We start from the raw sequence: 19,191 nt of genomic DNA on the forward strand, positions 1-19,191 counted from the left end.
CCTGGGAGGAGAGACTGATCCTCACCTGGCTAAAGAGCTAACAATTCCTGCCAGGCGTCCTGTGGGCTGTGTCCAATTTCTCTACCCTTTTGCCTCTCCAGACCGCTGTCCCCTTACCTGAGGTTGGAGTCATGGGGGCGGCTGCCAGGCCGTTCATGTTCAGAGCCGCCATCTGCTGCATCTGGGCCGCGGCAAAGGCTGCCATGGGGTTCAGGTATCCGCCCTGCGCCACCGATGCCATGATCGCCGCTTGCTGCTGCATCAGCTGGAACAAAGAGAGCAGGGAAAAAATATCACGCGGTCACTGGCTGGGCAGCCTGTGGCAGCGGCACCAGGAGGGCACCGGGGAGGGTGGGATGCACCCCGATGTTTTGGGGTGTCAGCACACTGGCCCTGTGGTACCCTCCAGGCCTGGTCATTCTACTCGCCACAGGAGCTGAAAGCAAAGGGCATCTTTGCAATTTGGGGTCTTTATGGTCCCCACCCTGCCATGTGTTCCCTAGTGTGGAGGTCTCCTGTGACCTGGACTCGGCCCACCATCTCCTTGGTATTTCTCTGGTCAGAAAGGCAGAGAAAAGTCATGATAGAGACAAAACACAGTATACCTGAGCAGAGTGGTTTCGTGGCTTACATTGCTTGTATCAAAATTCTGGAAAAGCCTGGGGGTTACTGATGGGAGAACTGCATATGTAGGAAAAGGGGTCCTTTCTCCAAAACAGAAATTTTGACTAGTGCTCCAGGGATAACCTGATTTTTTTTCCATCTGCTAGTAACAAAAATCACTTTTTCTAGTGCTGCTAGGAAGCTTCACTTGGTACAGAGAAAAACCACAACCAAAACTTCTAACCAGTTCATAGCAACTATTTCCAACACTATCAGAGACCTCCCCAGAAGTGCTGTACAAGAGAAGAGAGCTCCCCTGTTTTATCAAGATTAATACTGTGTAATGAGAAAACCCCTTCCCTATGGTTTTGATCTGGGTTGACTTTCTGAATTATTTTTTTTTTATAGAAAGTGGTCAAAATTCTGCTTCTTTGAAGGCACTTACAAAAGTCAGAAATAAGGAGCCCAGGCTGCATTTTCAGACATTTGGGGCTAAAAATTTTGGAGCAGAAGGCTGGTGAATGTTTATGAATCCTGGAAACGCTTCTTTCATTAAAACAAGACTGTGTCATCATTATATTACACTCAGAACCTAGCACTCAGCTAGTGCAGTACAGTATGGCTGCAGAGAGATTTTAAAATGGTCTTGGTGTGATAAGACAGTTTGGTTTGCTTCTTGTCTCCTTCCCTGGTGCTATACAAAGATCTTTGGGTATGTCTGAGTGGCCAACCCTCAGTAGTGATAGGTGCTGGGTGCTTAGAGAAACTTTGGGGGAAAGAAGACGTGCAGAAAGTTTGGCAAACCTCACTCTGTACATTCCCCAGCCTCCTATAATCTGTGGCTTGATGATAATAGTGGAAAAGAGAAATTCTTTTCTGTGGTGATTTTAGAAGTGAGTCATGTCTTTGCTGTCTCCAAAATTGGAGTAACTCTGTTCTACTGCTCTCTCTGATTTCACTCTCTCTCCCATCAGGAAATCACCCTCTGATGCTGTTCTTTAAGCACATGGGACATGCTTCTCAGAATTAAACAGACCTCAGAAGTCATGGCAAGGAACAGACTGTTCCCTTCTGTTCACTTTAATATTGAAGTATCAGCTAAGCTAGCTGTTCTTACGCATACACACTAAAACAAACCCTTGAAATCACTGCACTCATTCAAACTTTGAAACTGTGCCTGTCACCATCCACAAACAGTCCAAAGTAAGGGGTGCTCTGACAACAACCTGCTGAATGACCATTCACAAGTTATGTAAACTTGCCTTGATTTCTCCAGCAATAAAGTGTAACACAGGATATCTGACTCCACACATTGTCAGATCTACGGGTGAAATGTGTGGTGCTGGATTTGAGTATTATTATATTTTGAAGCCTAGTGCAGATTGGTGGCAAAGTGGTGGCTTTCCCTTTGATGGTTAATTGCTCTTTTCTATTTTACCCTGCGTAAGGTTATTTTACATTTTAATTAGTGATATTTTGCTCTTTGCAATTACTGATGGAGTGATTAGTCAATCTTTTGTATTATACACTATATTGATTCTCCTTTAAGGAGTACATTTGTTCCTGGGCATCATTTGAGTTTATTCTCCAAAGGAGGTACTGAGCAGGTAATATTAGAAAGTATGCCAAGGAAGTGAAGGAGGAAGGGGAATCCATCCATCTTTAAGACTGGATTGGCTCCAACACTAGGTGTGCTGGCTCACATCTCATTTTCTGTTTTGGGTATTTTTACCTGGGTGATGCCTAAAGACCCATTTTTGGTTTTTAAATTATATTTTTCATATATTTGTATCTTTGTAGATTTTAATACATATTTAATATGTATTTAATACATAGTTTTATAGCCTCTAGCACCTTCTTACCCCTTTTCACACTTTGATGAGGTAAAATAAGGCTCTCACCTATGATTTGGGAAACTAGATCAGGTGCTTTTGCTACAAAACAGAAGTGTTCCTGTAGAGAACAGTCACCCAATATCTATTATACTCAATGTTCTCTGAGATGTCCTAGAGACCTGGGAACCCCTCTGGCATGTTGAAATGAACCCTTTACATCATGATCCAGAGGACACAGAGTTCTCTGCAGCCTTCAGACCTAGTCCATAGGGTAAAAGTGGGATTGCCTGGGGCTGGAAGGAGTAGAGCATTCCACACCTGAACACAGCTGTGTACCTCAGCTGATGATGGCTTTGCCTTCTTGGCTGGAGAGGTGGCCTCAACCAAGGCCCAGGAATGTCTGGATATTTCAACCCTTGACAAACTTCCAGACTTCTGAGGTCATACATCCCATTCATGCCCATCCCACTCTGTTTGAGGGTGCTCAGGGACAAAGATTAAGGGGGAAGAAGAGGAGGCTCCTACCCAGCCCTGTGGCTGATGGTCAGAGGATTGCTGAGTGCAATGGCACCATGAACATGGGAGGACAGGAACTCAGTCACCTTGAAAGAAGCTGACAGCATAAGACCTGCCTCCTCCCACCCCAGGGTTACTCTAGGGAAATTTACAGAAGGAGAACAAGTCCTGTAAGGGTCACCAGTCTTCCTTCTAAAACCTCCAAGGCATTCCCATTGAAAGTCACCCCACTCCTTCCCCAGCTCCCCCTGAAGACAAATGTCCCATCCACTCTCCTTTCACTTTGAAAGAGACCCAGTGTATGGTCCCAGTTAATAAAGCTGTAGAAAGTGAGGCAGTGACCCCACCAGAGGCAAATCAATAGCAGCAGGGCCCCTGGGTATTGTGTACTTTAAAATATGCCATTTGAAATGCAGATTTTTCCTGCCTGGGTTGGGGCTACAGAGCACTAATCAGGAAGGCAGCAGCCTTATTATCTCAGACTGATCCAAGGGGACAGAGAGGAGCTTTTCCCTCCCTTAGCTGAAAAGACGTACTTCCTTTTGCTTCTCTTACTTCCTTCGCATGACCTTTGCCTCAGCATTTAGAGCTTCTTGCCATCCATTTAAAAGATTCATTCCTTCTTTCCTGCTATCTTTTCTATTGCTCAAATATTTATCTTCTGGGGAGACCAGGAGATGCTACCAGACTGGTTCCTGCCCTTGGACAGCACCCCAAGAGATAAGAACCTGCAGTCACCATGCCAATGCTTGAAGCAGGTAGAAAGGCACTGGAAAAGCCATCCAAAGCGTGGGGAGGGGTGGCAGTGTTGGCTGATCAATAGAGACACCTGCAAGGGTTTATCTCACACATATTTTTCCTACTTTAGGTTGCAACAGCACTCAAGAGCAGGAAATACTTTTCTTACAGGAGGAACTTTTTTTTTTGTCCTTTTCTTACAGGAGGAACAATTGCATGGAGAGATGAAGGAACTTTCTCAGAGCAAAAAAATGCTGCTAGAAATAGCAAAAGCATGCACAGCCTGCCTTCCCCATCCCCCAAAAGAAATGTGTGTGAAACTGAAGGAGGGGAAGAGGAGAAAGTGGGATTATTTCTGATGAGCTCTTTCTGAAATAGTGTGATCCTTCAGTCCTGCTCTGAACAATGTGATGACCTTCTCCTTTTTCTCCAGTGCTATTTTCTGTCTTTGTCTCTGAACCGCACAATGTTTTGTTTGACTTTTCATATTCTTCATTCAGCAATAATAATAATAAAAGTAATAACAGCATCCCACACTTCCCACCTCTAATGATCTAGACAAAGACCTAGCTTATGAATCCTCGTGGTATCCCTGTGATGGAAAGAAGTAAGTAAAGCAATCAATCAAGCAGTAATACAACTCATATTTGGTAAAATCATGGAATTGACAAATTCATGTCTGCTATAGCTTACTGGCAATTGAGACTTAGAACTAAAAATACTTCCCAAGCCTTGAAACAAAAAGATGATTATTGGTAGAAAAATCAGAATTGTCCTTCATACTTCTTATGTTTTCTTGGAAATAGAAATTTCTACTTTGAAAATAAAATTTAAATATAATTAAGATATTAAAAAAAACCTAAACAAATATGCAACACCTGGATTCATATTTCTTAGTGTCTTTCCAAAGTCTGACACACAATAGCTTCGGTTCCTATCTTCCTGAGATCAGTGGAAAACCCCCCAAAAGACCTAAGAAATTTGTATGTAGAGCCCAAATCTTAGTGTTCTTTATTTCTGAGTTTCCAGGGAGCTGGTGGACAGAAATATAGTATTATCCCTGCTACAAAGTATTATGGCCTCAAAATATCTTCTTCTTCTGGATCAGTGCAAATAATTTGTATAACAGGTAGTATTTACCAAATACACTGTCCCATTTTAGTAATTTAAGTGTAATAACTATTATATCCGGAAGGTAGCCTATAGTAAGTAATTTTTCCCTGATTTCATAGGGCTAGCTGATTTTTTTTAAGCATCTCTCCAAAATAATTTCACAGTACGAATTGAAGAAATATTGGAAAAAGCAATTCTTCCTGTCAGGACTACCTCAGATCATTGAGCAGAAATATCCTTTCATCGCCATGGGAGCTGGACAAGGGAGGCAGAATGGGGCACCCAGGGTTTTGTGGTCACAGGCATGGTGATCACTGCTGCCCTAACTTCTCAAGGAGATCACTAAAGGTGATGTCTGAGAGCTCTGCTGTTCTGGACATTCCAAATTTTTGTTGCAGTTATTGTCTGCAGTTCAGTAGAAGCAGAAAAAAAGCATTTGTAGTTTTTCTACAGTGAGTGAGGAGAGCTGGGATTTACTGAGAAAGGACTTGTTCCAGCCCAGAAAACAAATGCTAGCATTGCCTGTGTTGTCTCTGTCCCAGCCTGTCTGTTTTTACACACTAACTCTCTGCCTATCCCCTGCTGCAGGATGCAATCAGTCCCATGGCTGGAGTTTGGCCAGAAGACTGTGGCTAACAGTCCCACCCCATTTTTTATGCAAACTTGATTTATGACTTTGATCTTATCTTAAATAATTTAAAAATTAAATAATTTATATTGTATCTGTCACTTTCCAAGGCTCCTTCCTTTGTTCTTGCTTTACTCTTCTGAATTTTCCGATCTCCCTCATCCTTTTTTGATCTATGCACGTTTCCTTTCTGCATGGTGAGGCATCACTGACATGAGACAGGCACTACACACTCCTTGCCCCTTTTCTTCACAGAAAGACCTGCAGGAACTGTAGCTTATTTGTGCCAGGACTATGCTACCACCATTCACAGGCTGTTTTGATTGTCACTGCTTGTGATTTTGGGCTTGGCCACCCTAAGTAGATGTGCTGTGCTCTGTGAGGTGGAGACTGTGCCTGCAGGTTCTTGCTAGGCTGGCAGCAAATCAAAGGTGGTGCCAGGCAGCATCACTCTCCTTCTCTCCAGGCTGAGTCCAGATCTATACCTCAACCTGGCCTTAGACTGCAGAAACAGCTGTCAGTACCCAGCTGATGTAGATCCACAGTAACCTGACAATGAAAAGGGCTGATGCCCTGTACACTTCTGAAATAAAATAAATAATTGCTCCATAAATGGGGAAGTTAAATGAGTATGGGAAGACATTGAAGAAGAGAAAAAAGCTAAAACAATCAAAAAACCCACCCTGAAATAAATTAGAGTAGGGGCTCTGGGAGCTTTTGGAAGCTATGAAATCTGACTTGCCTTGAGCTGCATACAAAAGAGGTGAGGTAGGTCTGATGTGACTTTCTGTGCCTCTGAAACAGCACACAGAGTCAGTGCCAAGCTTTGTCTGGTGTGTTTGAAGGTGGCACATGAGGAGGGGATATAAAACCACATACAGTGGAGAACTCCCTTTGCTTCCTAATTTTTTTGCCTCTGTGTCTGAGGCCAGATGGCTGCTGAACCCCAGGACTGGTTGCTGGGCTGATGTGAGACCGTGGCTGCTATCAAGGTTAAAGTTGTTTAAGTTGAGGCTGAGGGTATTGGCAAAGTGCAGCAGCAGGGAGAGCTGTGGAATGGCCATTTGATGGGCTGTAAGGGAGGTAAATTGGAGAGAGGCTGGGGCCCAAATCTGTCCTGATGGCAACACTAAAGTTTATCTGTCAAACTCTGATGGACTGAGACCCTTGCTGCTTCTCTTCAGTGGTGCTGCTGGGTTGGCAAACCCATGGCTGCCCACCAACCTATCAAACAGCCACACCATGGGGGTTTCTGCTGCACCGACCACCTTGGTGCATCAAGACCTTTTTGGGATCTAATCCAGTCAGAGTAATGTGCAAGATGCTTCTCTGGGGGAAATTCAGCAAGAAACTGCAGCAACAGGGTCCTTAGCATCCTCTTCCATGGGGACAGACCTTTAGAAACTATTGAAAAACCATTGTCATGGGATTACATGGGAATTCTTATATTGAGACATCAGTCAGGTTTGGAGTGCTGGGGGGATAGCTGGCAGGACAGGCTATCAGTAAGGATCAGAGAGCCTCTTGTCTCATGCTTGTGCTGGCCTTACTATTAAACACTGAGGCAATTCTTACACTTATGGTACTGCCATACCGCTCTGAGAAAGCTCATGGAGAGACAGTACAAGAGATCTGTGTCCCCGAGGGAGAGGAGAAAACAAATAAATAAATCTGATCATCTGGTTTATTTGTACATAAGGAAACAAGACCAGGGGGGTGGACCAGGGGGTTGGAAACAAGACCCATTGTGACAGTCCTGCTCCTGATATTTCACCTTCCCTCCTCTTGACTTGTCTTAGCTCTTCAACTTCAGGCTGAATAAAACTGCTGTCTCCCTATCCCTCTCCCCTATCGATTCCTCCATCTCCTGCTGGCATTTGCGAGGTGCCAATCACCCTGATATCTGAGAGCCAGCAGTCCGAGCTGGATTAATCGGGACCGAGGCAACGTCACAGAGCCTCGACGTTCCCCTCCTTCCCTTTCATGTGAGACTGTGAGATGGAGCAGATAGGGAGGCTGATTGAGAGACAGCATCTGAGCACGCTCTGGGTGTACAGGCGCCACACAGAAATGTGATCCCATCATTTAGACAGCTCTGAAGTCCCCAGGGTAATTGGTGTCACCAGCTTGTCATGTCCAATGGGTCAAGATCTAAAACTTATTCTCTCCCCCTTATTAGCATTTTTATCAGAAAAAAAAAAAAAAAGTATGGGTCCAATTCTGCTTTCACAGAAATCAATATGAAAAATATCCATTTGTTTCAAGAGGATGGGAGAGGACCAGAAATTGTTTTTCCTCTTCCTTCCACCCTGATTCTTCACCTGCCCACATAATTCACCTGTATTATCTGTTGAGAAACAGGAAACTTTTGTGGTGTAAAGGTGCAGACTGCAACCTCTCATATCAGTATAAACCGCGTCTGGAAATTATAAGAGCTACTCTACATTAAAAATAATGTGAGAAGAGTTTTTAGACCAGAACATCAGGACAGTAGTGTCTTTACCATCTCTCCAGATGCCTGACCAATGTCTGGAGAGTAACACTGAAACCACTTTTCCTGCCTGACAACCTCAGTAAATGCTTGTCCCAAGCTGCCTTGGATTTTCTCCTGTTAGTGCCTCTGGTACATGGGGGCAAAGGTGCTACATCCCTCTGGCTGTCTGCTGGCCACTGACCTTGGCTCATTTGGGATTTACTATCTCTTTTCCTCTTCCTGCAGCCTTCCCTGGCCAGGGAGAGTGTTAAACACAGCCAGACTGAGGAGGAAATAGCTCTTCTATAATGTGAGGAGGGGAGCAGAGGACAAAGGATGAGACAGAGATTGACTTTGACTAGGAGTAAAAACAAAGATAGAAAAATGGAAGTAAAAATAGAATTTTTCTAGAGGAGGGAGAATAAAAACTCCAGAAGTACACAAGAGGTGCAGCTAGAAGGAGAGGATGAACTTCAGTGGATCTCTGCAGTACATCCTCACAACTCAGCATGGCTCACACAAGGGGTAGGCTGGGTTGTACCAAGTGTTTAGTGAGGCACAGGACTATCAGAGAAGAACAGAAATGTCAAGACCTTCAAATTAAAAAGAGATCATGATGATGTGATGGGAAATGCTTGGTGCCAACAGATGAGAAAGAAACAGTATGGGAAGAAAGGAAAACCTTGTGGTCATTGCACTGGAAAGATTATTTGCACACCAGAGTGTTGTTCTGAGCTGGCCCTGCATACCTAAGGCAAGGAATTTGGGTCTCCCATCCAGGGTGATGCTACTCTGGACTCTGGACACTGGACACAACTACTTTGTGTTCAACTGGACTTCCCTCCTGTGCATGGATTGTGCAGAGGGCCACTTTTTGCCATCAAATAGATGAAACACCTATTTACACTGTCACTGCCTGAAAATCTGCTTCAGAGAAAGCAGCCAAAGTCACTGGGCAGTATTGTGTCTGCTTGCTGCAGGCATCACCTCCACCTTCCTCCAAAATACCTGGCAGAAAGTCAAAGTTACCTGAGCCTGGTCTTTTCTTGCAGATCCTTGTTATTTTTAGCCTAAGGAAACAAGTAATTCCAGAGGCATCCATTTCACAACATCATCAAGAGCCCAGCCCCCTGTACAGTCACACCTTCTCAGGTTTGGTATGTCCACAGGAAACCTGAAGTTAACACAACAGGATTTTTTCCCAGTGTGCTTCAATCATATTCTTTGGGGCAGCAGGACTGTGTATGGGCATATGTCTGTGTGTACATTTTATTGTTGTCTATCACGCTTTGTGAATCTAAAAGCACTCCTCTCAGCAGCTGCTGTTTCATCCTGTGGTCACTCCAAAGGTACCCACGGTGATGCAAGGTGCAGCAGGGTCGTGGTGACTTAGGGCAGAGAAGTGGGATAAACTGAGCAGGCTTATTTTATCCAAATCCTCAAAATGTAGTTGTGCTTTTGTTTGAACACAATGGCTTAGCACTGATAGTAAGTGTTTTGCATGGGTGCAGACATGAACCAAAGCTACTGCTAGAACTGTCTGTGGCACCTTGGAGACACCTGGGAGATTCCCAGAGTCTACCCTGGATGACATGGCTAATTTTCACTCCCATCATGTCACCAGTTTAACAGATATGCCACTGCTTCCTCTTCTGCTCCATTTTTTTGTCCACTCCCAGGAGTTTTTGCAGATTTCCAGGTGATACTCCCCCTCCCATGAGCACGCAGAGAGCTGGTGTCTATACTTACTGCCTGTGCATAGGCGCCATAAGCTCCAAACTGGATGGCCATGGGGTTGAACATGCCCATTTGTCCCGCCATTTGCTGCATGCGCCTCATTGTACGCTCCTTGTCCGTGTCCGCAAACTTCACCACCAGGCTGGAAGAGGCTCCCTGAAGCACAGGAAACAAAAGGAGACACACAGGGAATGAGCCTGATGCACACCAGTTTATCAATCCATGCATCTAACACACAGATTTGGTAGAATGGGATCCAGGAGCTGATGTTTTCCATGCTACCTATCAGGCTGTGAATTTTGACCCTTGCAAGAGGGTGAGAGCATCAGGAGGTAAAGGACCTTAGAGGGTGAATGCCAGCAGCCTGGCTCCTAGTTTCCTCCAAAATTCAAGCTTCTAGGATGTAATTTACATTTTCTCTGCAAAAGTTGTTGCCTTATTCTTTGAATCTCCAGGCCCAGAATGTTGTCCCTGTCAGAGGACAAAGATCTGGACACAACACAGCAAAATGTAGGAGGTTTTGCTGCATGATTGTGGTAGGATTTGTGGACTGATTTGTTTATGTGAAATGTGTGAGGTTTCTGTGTTCCAGACCTCTGAAGTGGATCACCCTTTCACAATGCTGTGTCTTGTAACCCCCAGGTCCAGCGAGAATTTCCTGCCCAGCCTTAGAGATAGGAGTCAGTATGCTGGTCAGGGTCTATGTGTCACCATGAAAACAGCATCTCTTCAGCACTGATAAATTAAGGGAGCAAAAGTAGTGCTGGATGGACCTGAGCTTTCTCTCCACAAAGAGTAGGAAATAGAGGCTACCATGAAAGAGCCCACACATCTCCAGGAAAGACTTAAAATATTAGGATTATGTCTGCAGTCAACACCAGTGCAGAGCTACAGATGATCATCAGAGCTGCCTGCAGAAATCTGTAAAATATGTAGTGCTTTTGGGAATGAAAGAAATCCCTATCCTTCCCAAAAACAGATGAAAGGTCAGTAGCTACAATGCTTCAATTTCTGATAGGAGGCAGAGATGAGAAGAAATAGTTCTACTTAGGAAGGTGTTTTCTGGTCTGTCTCCAAGGAAGTCCTGACTTCAGGGGTTGGTTGCTTCCCCACAGGGTGTCCTCCCCAGGGATGGTGGAGGTGTAGGGGAGGGACAGTCTGGCTGCAGCCCTGAGAGCAGTGGACAGTTGTCCTGGGAGCTGGGCTGCCACCCAGCCTGGGAAGATGGGCAGATGAGCTGTCAGGACACTGACAAAGAGCAGCTGAAATAATTGTGCTCCCATAGCTTCTGTTTTGACAAACTGGTATTCACCAGTAGAAGTGGAGTCAGTGGGGAAATGACCAGCTCCATTTCTGCCTGTGGCAGTAGGGGAAGACCAGCTCCATGCCAGAGGATCTGAACTGCTGCAGGACCCTCGATTTCCTAGCAGAGGAGGAATTTTCTGGGATGGCAGAAGAAAAATATTATTAACTGGCTTACACATACCCCTATGTAACTGTAACCAGAAAAAGTAGTCTAAGTGAAAGCAGAATTGCTCTGCTACAAATTGTGAAGAGTGTAGTGAACCACAGCTATAGATGTACATATATATAAGGCTAAGCTATACATATTCAATAGCCTCTTCAGATCCTCAGTTATGAATAAAGACTTGAGGAATTAACCTGCCAAAAAAAGACCCCAACAATCTAACACCACACAATGAGCGATGTTCCCTTGGATTAGCAATCTGTTCTGGGAGAAAGTGATTTTCATTGGCAAAGAATCTTTCTTTTTGACCTGTTAGTCTCTCTCTAATAAATCTATAACCCACTCACAAAATGTGGTGAAGAGCAAGGTTTTGAAAGAAGTGCTTCAGGAAAACAAAAGGATGCAGAGATGAATGCTCCATTCAAAGATAGCGAGCAATCTTCAGCACTTATTATAAAAACAAAACAGAAGGGGGAGTGGAAGAGAGGGGAGAAAAAAAACCTGTAGCCAAATTTCCCCTGCATTTCTGTTGAAGGCTGGGTGACTTTTAATTTTTCTTTAGATCACATGATGCAGATATTGATCCTTCCCCAAATCACACTCTTAATTGCAGCTCATCGACAAATGAATATTTTAATGCATACATTTCCTGCTAATTATCACCTGGACCAGTTCTTAATTAGATTTCAACACTCATTTAATTAACCCTGATCCAAGAGACTGTTTGGTAACTTGCATCTAATGATTTAAACCTATTTGCAGCTGTATTGGAGGGAGGCACTGGTCCACAGCAGATTGGGCTGTTCAGAGCTGCTGTTGTGATTTGCAGAGCGGAGCCTGCATCATGATGGGCACAATGCAGAATGGAGGACTTTGAAACAGAGTAAGGTGAGAGTGTATTCATCTCTGCAGAAGGAATTTTGAAGACGTGACCTGCTCTTGTGAGCATGACAGAGAAGTGTAAATAAGTCAATGTCATCTTCCTTCTCCTTTTCTTTTGATCTCTATTTGCCCTGTAAGTCTTATGGCCAGAAAACTGCCTCAGGCATTTGGCTGATGCCTCACACTGTTGAAAACCAAGCTATTATTGTAGATGGCATCAAGAAAACATGGGTAACTTCCACATGAAGTGCTTGCCCCTGGAGTGTTCTTCCCTTCTGATGTGAGTCATAGTGACTGCACAGCAGCTGTTTGACCCAATGGGATCTCATCTTGCCTCCTGAGAGATGTTTTTCTGGGCTGCCTGTCGCAGCAGGACTTCAGGCCTCTTTGAACATTGCTATCATATACACAGGGCAGAAAGGCCATTGGCAAATAGATGCAAGCTAGGCCACAAACTACAAAGAAAAAAGAGAAAAATAAGAGGTTTTTCTAAGAATTCGCTGCAATGAGATGTGTACGTAAATGGTTAAAGATGCGTAGCCAGTAGAGATGCTGAATTGCTGCTGAATATGAAGACTGACCTTGGGATTGATGCTTTCAGTATGTGGTTCCTCATGTGCAGCTCTTTCATGTGGCCCAAAGGAAATCAGGCAGTAAACTGTATCAGATCAGCCAGTGCAGGACTTTTAACAGTGAAGCCAAATATTGGTGTTCATATACAGCAGAACAAGGCTGCTTTCTACTCCAGTGACTTCTACTAATCCACTGGATAACAGTAGAAATGCCCCACAATGAGCCAGATTTTCCATAGGGTAAAAATGCTGCAGCCCTTCATCTGAACTATTTATTGCTTCCACGAGGAGTTAAACTATGGCATAAATCAGCTGTTGTCTGCTGACAAAGCCAATAGGTCCTGTCTGCTCTGTCATTTACCAGTAATACATAACCTCCTTGCTTTCTCTGGTTTTTGGACTGGACCTCATATTTTGCCAAACCTCATGAGAGTTACACTGGATAAGTCAATAACGTTTGAAATGTACTTCTGCATTTTTTGGAGGAAAGGCCCTGTCCATTTCTCTACCCTGCAGACCCACAGTTAGAAGTTGCTATCATGAAAGTGAGCATTCCTGCCGGTGCCTCTGCAATAGGCTCCCTGCAATAGGAATTTATCTCCTTTCCCATCAAACCAACCTCCTTTTTCAAGTGCTTTGATATCTACTGATGAAAAGAATGATAAGGGCTACATATTATGCTTCTCCTATTCTCTCTTGGGCCAACAAGTCTACTTAATATGGCTATCTTTCTTCCCATCCCCCTCCCACGGATGGTAATGAATTGCTCCCCTTAGTCAGCAGAGTCAGGTACTCTCTAGGTTGGTGGGGTAAGGGAAAAGATGGAGGAGAAATCACTCTGCACCACACTCACTTTGTAATCCCTAATCAGAGTCCTCTGTGAGAAAAACTAATTTCCCAGCCTGTCTTGACGTGTGAAATAAAGTCATTCTTGAAAACAGGAGCTTGACAGGTCGCTTGTGAAATTTCATATTCAGCTAAAAATAAAATATCCATCCATTGATATTTCATTTAAAGGCAAAGGAAAACAAATCTATTGCCTGGTTGCTGGAACTTTTTTCCCATTAGATATAGTCTTCCAAATGGAGTGTATACACAAATTAAGTAAAAGCGTTTCAGGAGGCCAAACATTACTGTCTGGCAGCAGGGAAAGATCACAGAAACAACTAGGATGGAAAAGACCTTTGAGATAATTGAGTCCAACCTATGACCTAACACCACTGTGTCCACCAGACCGTGGCACTGAGTGCCACATTCAGTCTTTTCTTTAACACCTCCAGGAATTGTGACTGCATCCCCTCCCTGGGCAGCCCATTCCAGTGCTCAATCACCCTTTCTGTGAAGAAATCCCTCCTAATGTCCACCCCAAACCTTGCCTGGAGAGGCTTAAGACTGTGTCCTCTTGTCCTATTGCCTGGGAGAAGAAACTGACCCTCACTTGGCTACAGCCTCCTGTCAGGGAGCTGTTGAGAGTGATGTAGAGGTTCTCCCTGAGCCTCCTCTTCTCCAGGCTGAACAACCCCAGGTTTCTCAGACACTCCTCACAGGACTTATGCTGTCCTTCACCAGCTTCAGTGACCCTTTCTGGACACACTCTGGCACCTCAACGTCCTTCCTAAATTGGGGGCCCAGAACTGGACACAGTATTTAAGGTGGAGCCTCCCCAGTGCCAAGTACAGGGGAAGAATGACTTCCCTGGTCCTGCTGGCCACACCATTCCTGATACAGGCCAAGATACCACTGGCCTTCTTGGCCACCTGGGCAAACTGCTGGCTCATGTTCAGTTAGCTGTCAACCAGCACCCCCACATCCCTTTCTGCCTGGCCGCTGTCCAGTGACCGTGTCTCCAGCCTGCAGGGGGATGTTATATCCAAAGTGCAGGACTCAGGACTCAGCTGGATTCAGTTGCTGGATTCAGCCCATCTATCCAGCCTGTTGAGGTCCCTCTCAAGAGCACTCCTACTCTTCCACACACCCCCAGAACTTGGTGTCACCTGCACATTTGCTGATGGTGGACAAAACCCCCTTATCCAGATCATTAATAAAACAGGACTGGCCCCAGCACAGATCCCTGAGGGACACCACTGGTCACTGTCCCCCAGCTGGATGCAGCACCATTCACCACCACTCTCTGGGCACGGCCATCCAGCCAGTTCCTAACCCAGCAAAGAGTGCTCCTGTCCAAGCCAAGGGCTGCAGCTTTTCCAGGGAATGCTGTGGGAGACAGAGCCAAAGGCCTGGCTGAAGTCCAAACATACACATCCACAGCCTTCTCCACATCCACCAGATGGGCCATCTGGTCACCAGAGGAGATCACCTTGGTCAGGCAGGACCTGTGCCCCCTAAAGCTATACTGGCTGGGTCTCATCCCTTGGCCGTCTTGTAGGTGCCATGTGATGGCACTCAAGACGATCTGATCCATAACCTCGCTGGGGACCAAGGTCAGGCTGGCAGGCCTGTGTTTTTCTAGACCCTTCTTCCAGACTTTCTGATGGATGCATGTCACATTGGCACCTCCAGTCATCTGGGATGTCCCCAGTGAGCCAGGACTGATGATAAATGATGGAGAGTGACTGGGCGAGCTCTTCTGCCTCCCTCATCACTTTAGGATGGATCCCCTCTGGTCCCAGAGACTTGTGAGCACCTAGGTGGCTCAGAAGGTTTCTTACTGCTTCTGCTTGGATTACAGGGGAACTGTTCTGCCTCTCATCCCTGTCTACTAACTCAGGTGTCCAATTGCTTCTCCCTGGAATATTCTAGCAATATTCTTAGCAAAAGTTCTGTGAAGGTCTGGCCTTGAATATATGCCTGAATTTTCATTTCCTGCCAGCCCTATAAATCTGCTCTGATTCAGTAGGTTACTAATCTCCACAGATGGTTAGGCACCTTTTTCCTTCAAAACTGATGAATCTGAGCCTAATTTGCCAAAGTCATTAAATTGTGTTTCACTTTAAGCTTAGTGGATCTCCTGCTGGAGGCAAATATACATTTAAGTACTTTAACATAAGGATGTCTTATGTAGGTAGACCTTTACATCTTCGTTAGCTCAAATGGAGCCAGGTAAAAGTTCTGGGTAAAAAATATTCTTAAAAATATTGTTGCATTAATGTTCCAGTGACTAAAGCTCTTGAGTATAAGAAATCTGAACGTGGAGATCCTACAAAATACCTTCCAAAATGTCAGCCATGAACACAAAGATACTTAAATGAGTAGGTGCTGCTGGATGCTCCTCTTATGGGCAATGACTTTATTCCTAAGTGTCATCACAGAAATGGGTTTGCTTTTGGTGAAAATTTTGTCTTAGCACTCCCCTCATGACTACAAAGCAGAGCTGGGAGGATGCTGACCTTCAGTAAGACAATCAGGATAATATTTCCATGATCCTTGATGTTAAGGGGCAAAATCCAAAGGAGGATTTATTTGCTTTGGGCTCTGTCATCTCAGGCCATTTGGCATGATGTCCCCAAAGTTTGAAAACAAATTTGGAATTTTTTTGGAACTGCCTATGCAACTCTATTGAAAAGAGGGCTGCTGAATTAGATGGTAGGGTTTGACCCCAGCCTGGGATTTTAGGCAGGCAAAAAAGAAACTACTGTCCAATTAAACTGTAGAGCAGTGGGAATTTCAGCTAGGCAGAAATGTAATTACCCAGGTTGGAAGGTGACCAAAAGACCAGGACTAGCATCCCTCCCATCTTGTGAAATATGTTATTTTTCTGCACTCAGGGCTTCAATTTCATGTCTCATCCAAAAGATGAGTAGGACAGCAGTCACTAGGAGCTATTTCCACTGTACAGTCTTGGGAGCTGGCTTAGACACTCTTGAGAGTGACAGAGATGGAGAGAGGAAAGGAGGCATTCATCCAGGACTGTAGTGATGGACCCTTTGATAATGCTGCTCCCTCAGTAGAGAAGATTCTTCATGCAATGTCTAAGCAGAGAGAGTTGCTGCAGGTACTTCCCTTCACAGGTCTCCGGAGCTGTTAATTTATTTGGAGTGGTAGCTTGATTTAGGTTTTATTTGCCCATACACTACTTACCAGGTGTCTCTCAGAGCTAAAGTTATTGCTTTCCACAGGGCAACAAAATCATTGAGTCCTGGTGTCACTGTACCCAATTCTAATTAGGAAAAACTCAATATATAACCCAGGTGTTAGTATGCCTCTCGAATCAAAGCCAGATATCTGAAAAACCTAAAAGCAGAGTTCTTCAAGCACTTCTGCATTTTTCAGCTCAGTCCATGAATGATAAAATCCTCACAAAATCATCCACCTTCCTTAATGCATTATAAAGTGGGAGGTATTCTTACACCAACAGACTAGAAAGTCTTTCCTGATATTTAGGACTGTGAAAGCAGTAAATAATTTTTTTTTTTTTTTTGTCTATTTGAAGAAAAATATAAAATCCAGAATCCAAAAGAAAATGTTGTGTATTTCCCCTTTCTAATAAGAGCAACATGGTAAGATTAAGTATGTTTTGTTCCATATTAACTAAAAATAGACTTCCCCATAAAATATCCTTACATAAAAAAAAAAAAAAAAGAAAGAAAAAAGAAAAGAAAGAAGAAAAAAAATTATTACTTATTACTATTAAGACCACATTTAGTAGTTGCAGTCTAGAGCCCTCTGAATGATCTTTCTTTTCAGTTAAACAACAATAGGATGAAAATAAGATAAGTAGAATTATTCCAGAATCATAAAGTGAATTGATTATTATCAAAGCAAAGCAGCATCTCAACCAGGTGTGGAGATCCTGATGCTTCGGGACTCTGCTCACCAGAGCTCCCCAGCTCTTTGGTGGCACAAGAGGAGGACATGAACAGTTTACGATGGCTTGGAAATAAAAGAAGAGATGCTGAGGAAGGGCTGGCAAGCTGGGCAGATACATTTCAGCTGTTCAGATGACATAAAAGAACATTTCCATGTCACTGCATTGCCAACAGGCTGCACACGACTGTGTCTCCCAGATCCCTGCTGGGTCATGCTGCAAAACTCCAGGCTATCGTGGTGTAAACCATGTTGCTCAACCAAGAGTAAAAGATTTGAATTTTTGCAGCTCCAAGCACTGGCCAGACATGGGCTGGGCCAGAAAAACTTTGAAGGTTGCTTCTAACCCAAACTTTTCTATGATTCCATGCTAATTGAGAAAATATTCTGCTTTCAGGGAGGTGTCACACTTACTTTAATACAGAGAAACAGATGGTCAGCTGAAGCTATGAAAGGTGTAAATTCAGTGAAGCTCTCCTGGGTTTTGGTGAAATAAGAAGTTGGTTTTTGTTGAAGGATCTGCCCTTGCTGCATTCCACTCCACTAAGACTGACACATGCCACCTTCACAACCACTATTGCTGTGAGCACCAACCAGACAGACCTTTGGAATGGGAAGTCAAGCATGCTTTCCTATGTGATTTCACTTGCCAGTGGACATCTGAGGCAGAGACTTTGGTGTCTGGTAGGATGCTTCACATTCATGAATTTGTGTGAGCTTCAACTAAGAGCCTTATTTGAAAGTCATTGTTTTGATTATTTGAGGATGTTTTTGTCCTCTAAAAATTAATTTTGAACTTTGCAAAACCCTTTTGGATAATAGCTATTGCATCACTAATGCTATATTTTATATAGGGATAGAATTCTACCACTTACTAAGATCTTTCCGTTTTCCTCACAAGAATGGGTGTTATCAATCCTGACCACACACCGGAGCAAGGCTGGGAAGGAGTGAATTAAAGGGAAAGAATGAGAAGCATCCGGAGTGATTTAAAGCTGATCCAGAGCCTACTTAGCTATGTAGGAAGTTCCCACTGATATAAATGAGGCTTAGATCAAAAGATACAGGAAGAGAAAAGGAGGAAGAAAGAAATACCCCCAAAGCAAGCAGAAGAGGAAAAGACAATGCTGACTTCTTTAATCCTTATTAGAGGAAGGCGGTGATGCCCAGTGGAGCTACCTCCAGTAGGCCAGGAACTCCCTTGGCAGGCAGGGACTGTTTCATGTCTCCCAGGCTGGAGGCTTATCAGTAACTCTGATATCCCAGGAAGGTCATTGCTTGTGAATTATTTTAGCCCCTCAAATTCTAATCTCACACAGATTAGACAAGAGTTGAGTGGAGCAAGAATTGCAGGGGCTGCTGCTACCACCAGGACCTGGGCAACTCTCAGCAGTGGCATGATCCTGTTCCCACTTTCCCATGGCCACATCCACAGCTGCTGATTTAATACCCAGCTCCCTTTGGACCTGTGAAGGGATGGGTGTGTGCCAATTAAATTTTTTTTCACACAGTGAGGTAACGTGGCTCACAAGCAGTTATTGCTTGTATCCCATTTGGAGGAGGTGAATGCTCTGGGACAGAGGGAGCAGAGAAGCCCAAGAAAGATGTCCTGTGATGTCTGTCATGTTCCACAAATCACTTGAGTATCCTGCTGGATGACTTTGTGGTTTTGGAGATGTAACCAGAGAAGTGAAGGCCATCTTTGGTGCCAGCATGATTCACAACCTGTGTCAGGCAGCCAGGCTGCCTGGATCTCTGTTCTGGGACTCAGAAACACGATTAATTAGTTAATTTATGAAACTATGGGAGAGGCAGGGAACACAGTCTTACAGTTTTACTTTTTATATGAATAATTAAGGGAA

At 44.2% G+C, this 19,191-nt stretch overlaps 1 protein-coding gene across 32 annotated transcripts in view; it reads right to left on the bottom strand.

Moving 5' to 3' along the window:
• The window catches only part of CELF4 (CUGBP Elav-like family member 4), a 670,877-nt gene that overhangs the window by 46,392 nt on the left and 605,294 nt on the right, over positions 1–19,191 (bottom strand). For 22 of the 32 annotated variants that reach the window (XM_058865095.1, XM_058865114.1, XM_058865099.1 and 19 more), the window contains 2 exons: positions 9,656–9,799; positions 118–265 (listed from right to left, as the gene is read on the bottom strand). In XM_058865095.1, the coding sequence (XP_058721078.1) occupies positions 118–265; positions 9,656–9,799 (292 nt within the window). The remainder of the gene's footprint in view (positions 1–117; positions 266–9,655; positions 9,800–19,191) is intronic. The other 10 variants (XM_058865121.1, XM_058865118.1, XM_058865105.1 and 7 more) reach the window with 1 other exon arrangement.

This window comes from Poecile atricapillus, chromosome Z (genome assembly GCF_030490865.1).
Source record: "Poecile atricapillus isolate bPoeAtr1 chromosome Z, bPoeAtr1.hap1, whole genome shotgun sequence".
NCBI lineage: Eukaryota > Metazoa > Chordata > Aves > Passeriformes > Paridae > Poecile > Poecile atricapillus.